The 7,215-nt window shown below is 31.3% G+C and overlaps 1 protein-coding gene across 1 annotated transcript; it reads left to right on the forward strand.

Annotated features, from left to right (window-relative positions):
• Positions 1–4,830: 4,830 nt before the first annotated feature.
• Positions 4,831–6,447, forward strand: LOC143551946 (transcription factor MYB39-like). The gene is made up of 2 exons (XM_077042282.1): positions 4,831–5,223; positions 5,511–6,447. Exons 1-2 carry the CDS (start codon positions 4,958–4,960, stop codon positions 6,187–6,189), a joined length of 945 nt encoding a protein of 314 aa, XP_076898397.1. The 5' UTR covers positions 4,831–4,957; the 3' UTR covers positions 6,190–6,447.
• Positions 6,448–7,215: the final 768 nt, after the last annotated feature.

Raw genomic sequence — 7,215 nt, forward strand, 5'->3', positions numbered from 1 at the left:
ATAATAATTTTGTTTAATTATGTGCTCTCTAATATTATTTTGATCGAAAAAAATAAAATAAAAGTATAAACAAGTTAAAAATAAAAAAGAGAGAGAAAACTACCCAAATATGTAAATATTTTTCAAAGTACACCAAATAGGTATCTATACCTATTTGGTAGAAAACTCTAACAAACAATGTTTATAAAATAAAATAGTAAAGAACGTATAGAAAAGTTGATTTTATAGTATAACTTTAACAAGATCTCTCTAAACTATGTGTAGGTGCAAATTCCTTACAAATATTTAGTTGTGTGTGCTCACAATCTGCGAACACAAATGCTTGTCCGAAATCTCTAACAACCCGAAACTAAGAGCTCGAGGTAGGTTGATTGTACCAAACTGACAACTAAGTGATTTCTCAAATAATGCATCAATTCACTATAGCGATAGACTAAGTTGCGAGTGCTAATTGTAACGGTTATGTTTCCCATAACACAAAAATGTTTTGGTAACTGTTTAACTACTCAATAAAACAAAAAACTACATATTAAAGCGTTTAATCGAGTTTGATCGTCTTACAACTGCTTTTGTACTTTTGAAAAAACAGGCATGCATACATCATGAAATATTTTAAAAATAAACTCACACCAAAATCATATTCCCTTGTTATATTGGTTTCGTTTCAACTTCTGTTGCTTTTATTGTACTCTCATGCATGAGTTTAATGATAATTAAGGCGTAACTCCATAAGTCCATTAGTCCAACAATATGAATGTCTTTCAATGCAAGGAAAGCAACTTACACATTTACATCTGCACGCTGAATTTCAAACATAAAATTGAGTTGAGTTGAATTTGATAACATTGATTTATTTATATATAAAGCTAGAGATTGAGGATGCCGACAAATCTTGGAGTAGATAAAGTTGGATGCAATAGATAAAGGGTGTAAATTGAGTTGCTTGTTAAACACAAATGTGTTTGTTGAGCCTTTTAGCAACTAAATGAAGCCATGAAAATGACACTCTGGTATTTTTAATTAATCATTCCTTAAATTTTTATATTCTTTTTATGAATGACCTACAAACATAGAATGCCTAGGTAATCAATCATTAATTCAATAACTGAAATTCAAATAAATAATTATTCTGTTACTTTCCGATTTAATTATATCACTGGTCTGAGATGAGATTCATTTATTAGATGGGTAATTTATGAAAATTTCCTGATAACGATAAAATAAAAATAATGGTAAAAGATTAATATTTAAATTGTTTTATATATAACAAAATTTGGTGTAGAAACAAACATAACAAAATTGAAAGTTATAAATTTAAATTTCAGCAAATGTATAAATCTTGGATAAAATTTTCCTTTATAAAATAAGAAATAGTTTTTAGACATTTGCAAATAAATAAGAAGTAAATATTAAATTAACAATTTCTAATACATAAACTTCATAAATTATAAGTAAATATTTTTTTATTACATGCATTTTTTCATAGGTTATGATAAATAATATTATAAATAAATTTATTTCATATAAATTTAAAAATAATGGGGTTTACCGAAAGAGTGACAAGCATCAAAACTTATAGCTTTTTTATTAGAGATTATAGATATAAATTAGTAATCCCTTATAATTATGTTTTATATGAAATAAATACGATAACACCACAAGATTTAAATACCATGCATTTTTTTTTTTTACCTTTTGCTTCCTTTCTCTTCGTGTGTTATCGTGTTATACCGTTTTATATTTCATAATTGGGTCAATAATATTAGAGACAAAGTTATGTAAAACAAAAATGAGAAATATCACATAATAAATAAACACAATTAGAATTAAAGAAGATGGCACGTATTTGAGAAAATTTTGTCTGTTGTTTGAGATGGAAATTTTATATAGATAAATATTAAGTTCGGCTTAAAAAAGGATCTGACATAGTTCAATCCGGTGATGACTTGACCAAAAGTTGAGACATATAAAATTATCATGTCTCAGTTTCAAGATTTACAAAAATGTGTTGAATATTCCTTTTTATAATACAAGTATTACTTTCAATCTCATAAATACAAAAATAATTTTACAAAAAAACTTATTTTAAAAACACTTTAGGTAAGTCAGACATAAATAGTTGATGTCATTGACCATACAACATAATTAAAAGATTTGGTTTATGTTTTAAGAGTGTTTGAATTTATATTTAATTATTTTTATTTGGTTTATTTGAATTCAGAGTCCTAGTTGAGTTTGGTTAGGACTGTTAATGTACTGGTCAATATAAACCCATTAATTTGTTTCTGTTTCTTTGTATCTCGTTTCCTTTCGTGAGTCGATTAATAAGAAAAGCTCTTCAAGCAAACCGGTGCGCGTGTGTTCCGTTGTTCTCGATCCCCACTTCCAAGTTTAACATTCAATTCCTAGGGAACTTGGAGATGATTGCATAATTGAATTGCTCAACAATATGAGCGAATTTAACACAAAACAATATATACGATTTGTATTCAAAGATTCAATACAAACCTTATAGCAAAGACTAAACATAAACATCGTTATATAAGATTTGGGTGTTATGGATTGTGAAGTGATGCAACTGTTTGATAATAACCAACTCGCCGTCTTTAACTCCCAAACGCCATAACCATTCTAAGACCCAACATAACATATATTTGATTTATAACCAGCCCATATTAATTGTCTTAACACATACTAATAATGCACATTAATAATGTTTGCACATTAATAAACAAGTTTTGAAGCCCCGGACTCATGATTTAAAACAAAGTGGACTATAACCCAATAATGTTGATAATTTTAGTTTTATGAACATATATTTTAGCATACTGTATTAACTTGTCTATCGAGAAAATAACGTTGGAGATTAAATGAGTTAAGTGATGCATTAGTGTAGCCTCATTTCACTAATATTATATGGGCCTTATAACCTTATTTTTGGATTATGCCTGGGTTTGAGCAATAATTTACTTGAACTTAAGTGTTATGTTAGTGGGGCTTAATTGGATCAGACCTTCTTATTTTAATAAGTATAATTTATATAAAAAAAAGGCTGATGTGTTTTTCTCTGCGCCCTCTCTCTCTCTCTCTCCTCGATCGCATCCATACATACATACATACATACAATGAAATTGTGGCTTTAAACCAATGATTCCATCTACATAAATCCAAGTCTAATATGATAATGATTGTGTGTAACCCACGAATAGGTTTGTCTTATAGTGATTCACGGTTGTTTTAGGGTTTAGTTCAGTTGTCTACAATCGTATGCGATTTTCAGGTTTATTTATTTGATCGGTGGTTTTAGACTACAAAAAAATATACAACAAATAATCCCCCTAAACCAATTTGTTTTAGCCATCAGTAGGTAAAGCTCCTTAGGTCAGTGCAAACGTCTACAGACAACGAGGATCAGACAGTCATCGATATACACAAGGTGGTGGAATGATTAATGGATAAAATTTTTGCTTAGAAACAACGTTCAACTACCTTGTGAAATGGATATCATAATGAGGTCATAGTTGTATTTGGTAAAAGTTTGGTTGACATTTGCTCTATTTAATGGAGGTAGCGTGGTTTACCATTCTACAAACCACTCTCTTCCCCTAATACTTTATGTTTATTCAAATAACGCCTTTGAAAACATATAATTTCATACTATTTTTATATAACTAAATTTACTTTGCAAACCTGGTTTTCAACTAATATGAGTATCCAATATTGTCACTTTACTACATTTGAAACCCTAGATTTTCATTATAGCTTAGTTCAAACCGATTACAAAATACAATTTCGGTTGTTACAAATGTTCTGGGTCCGTCACCGATACGACCATAAATTAACTGCTAAGTCCTTTTTTCCCAAATTAAGTTATTAGTGTTTTAAGTAGTATGTTGATACTTGAGAAGGATCATTAATTGACAAATGTTTACAATATAGAAATTTATTATTTGTAGGTTGTAGACATTTTTTAAACTAGTTGTACTCATGCAAAAGGTAAAGTGAAAAAAAAGAAAGGAAATCAAGTATCGTTGTAAAGTGGGCGCACTGTTAAACTTGGTGGCTGGTGCAATACCAACTTTGAAGAATCAAATGGTTATTGCAAAAAAGTATATGGGTGGCACGAAAGATCTCAACAGGCGGTTTAGAAAAGATATAAACTTTAAGGACCAAGTTGAATAACTTGGTGTCTAAGTTATTTTTTTTTGTTTAAAGTTGAAATCTACTAACCTGTGTTTCCTAGTTAAATTATTTCTTATTGAGAATGTTATTAGTTGCCTATAATAAGGCCTATAATTTAGATTTAGTTTGTATCCCATTCTCGCTTATTATTAATAAAAATAGTTGCATAAAGTTTATGCAATATCATGTTTGGTTTCTTGATCCGCTTGATCAAATAAGTTCAATATGTACGTACAAACTCCTGCTGCCTTCACACGGAACCATTGACTGAGTTTGTCAGCGAACTCAACATTCCTAATCCTAAGTCAGGTTTTGCGTAAGTTCGCAGCCCTGCCTATTTGTGCAAACACTCTCATAAAACTTAAAGAGACATTTAGCCATCTACAAATCCAAAAATTAACTTCAATGTCAATATATAGTAGGTAAAAACTTTAGTATAATTTTAAGGAAACTAAGAACGTCCAAAAGTGCATGGCTGCTACGTCCTTTAGTCATATAAATAAATAAACAATATATTATCACGAAACAAATAATAAAATAACAACTTGAAAATTCCAACAAGGTTGCTAAGCAACTTTCTGTTTCTTCGTTTCGTGCACAAAATCAGGATTTCTATAATATAATCTAACTAACAAAAACAGGTAAGTTGAAAATACTAATCAATATACGTCACTCATCTTGCATATAAGAAACACAGTTGGCTCAGTTGGTTTACAAAATTAAGCTCACTCCAATTATCCGCAAACTAAATAAGTTAATGCTAATCTGAATAACCATGGGTCGCCCTCCATGTTCCAGTGAGAGTAACGATCTGAAGAAAGGACCGTGGACACCTGAAGAAGACGAGATTCTCATCGATTACATCCAGAAACATGGTCATGATAGCTGGCGGGCGTTACCAAAACTCGCTGGTTTGAATAGGTGTGGAAAGAGTTGTAGGTTGAGATGGATTAACTATCTTAATCCCAATATCAAAAGAGGAAAGTTTTCTGAGGAAGAAGAGAATCTCATCATTAACCTTCACTCCAACATTGGAAATAAGTAAGATTTTTAAATTACAATAATTAAACACACATATGTTTTTGACATTTTGTATTGAATAACAAAATTAGCTGTATTTAAAAAAACTATTCATATTGTTTTTTGAAACTGAAATTTGAAAGTTGCATAACAGTTTTAGATAAATTATTTATGTTAGGCTTTTTCTTTATGATGATTTTAATTGTATCTTTACTAGGTTTTCTTATAAGTTTTCTCATTTTATTCTTATATGCATTTTATTATAGTACATAATATCTTACAATGTGTTTTTATTATTCTATAAACAGGTGGTCTAGAATTGCTTCACAACTTCCAGGAAGGACCGATAATGAAATCAAAAACTACTGGAATACACATATCCGAAAGAAGTTTCTTAAGGCGGGAATTGATCCGAAAACACATAAACCAATTCCTAATCTTGGTTTCCTTGTTAATGCTATTTCACGGTTAACCTCTTCTTCGTCTAGCTTTCCCTTTAGGGTACCAACCATTACGAGCCCATGGACCGCCATACACGATCAATTGTTGCATAGCATGATGCAAATCATTAACATGAACCCCATGCCAAATGTCACCAAATCAACTCTTTGGGATTCACAGTGTGATTTCAAGAAACCCGACGATCAGCTCTTGCTTGATGAAATGATTTACCAATATGTAATGAATCCGCCTGAAGATTCGATGAAGTACATAAACAACCTTGTTATGGAACCACAAAGTGAATGCAATTCCGTCGATGTAAGCATGATGGGGAGCTATGGAGATGGAATTCCGCTTTCTGAAACATTTGATGCTTGTGCAAACATGAGTGATAACTTGTTTGAGAATCAGTTGCCAGGTTTGCTTTCAATGGCTCCTGAAGAACTCATGGAAAAGGAAATTATAAACGTCAAGAATTCACCACAATCTAATGACAACTTTAAAGTTGGTTTGGACGATTATTATGATCCTCTTTCAAGTGTGTAGCAATAGAAGTTGTTATGTGTGTAATGTGTTAACGGATTTAATCTTGTAATATGATTTAATAACGTTTGAGCCGATTCCTAATATATTGTAATGCTTGTAAATTTGAAGTTCCAATGTAGCCACCACTATGTTTTATGCGTGAGCACCATAATTATACACATTATATAATTACGCACAAATTGTGCAAATTTATTCGACCTAATTTTATAATTATGCAACGTGTGCTTATAATTAAGCACGTTATCGTACAGTGAGTAGATAGTTAATTTACAATCGTTTATCATAAAGTTTATAAAACAATATTGTACTCAAAGTATAGTGAGTTTTCTACCAAATAGGTGTAGTTACAAAAAGTATTTACCTATTTGGTGTACTTTTAAAAATATTTACTTATTTGGGTACTTTTAGTTGTTTTTATTATTTTTAACAAAAAATCTCATTGACTATTGGATTCTCTATCTCATAACAACAATGTCTTTCAATTTTGCGTTGGATACCAGAATACTCTATTTCAGACAACTAGTGCCGGTACCATGGAGGTAATCGTTGGAATTCCGGCGGCTATCGGAATTTCCCTGCTAATTTTTCCGGCGGTAATCGTTGGAATTCTGGTCTTCGTTGATATTATATTCTCTTTTTTTCCGGTGACTTCCTTACTTCTCCGGTAACCAATTCCAATAACTTCCTTTCTTCTCCGGCAAGAATGTGATACGAACGATGGTTTCTGAAGAAACACTAAGTGAACCCACGGGCAGATTATAGATAATCTGGGGTTTAAGTAATGTTTCCCACGAGGATGAGGTCCAGCAGAGAAGGTTGTTCTTCAAGGGACCTGCAAAACAGACACCGTAAGCTCGTCACTGAGAAGGGGGGGGTTCCTCCTTGTGACCACCCTCCGGCGTGAGAATCAGACTAGATTGCTCTGAATATAAGTGTATATTAAGAGATTGCTAGATAAGATTGAGATATCAGATGATGTCCTTACCATTCCAAGGTGTTGGAGTATTTATAGCCGAAGGTAGGTTT

The sequence above is a fragment of the Bidens hawaiensis genome, unplaced genomic scaffold (genome assembly GCF_021521415.1).
Source record: "Bidens hawaiensis isolate Kalapana, Puna unplaced genomic scaffold, B.hawaiensis_p1.1 tig00016745_1, whole genome shotgun sequence".
NCBI lineage: Eukaryota > Viridiplantae > Streptophyta > Magnoliopsida > Asterales > Asteraceae > Bidens > Bidens hawaiensis.

Excerpts from the sequence above, each read along its gene's own strand:
- LOC143551946 (XM_077042282.1), top strand. The coding sequence starts at position 4,958 with ATGGGTCGCCCTCCATGTTCCAGTGAGAGTAACGATCTGAAGAAAGGA. Across the intron at positions 5,224-5,510 it reads CACTCCAACATTGGAAATAA|GTGGTCTAGAATTGCTTCAC; the intron begins GTAAGATTTTTA and ends TTCTATAAACAG.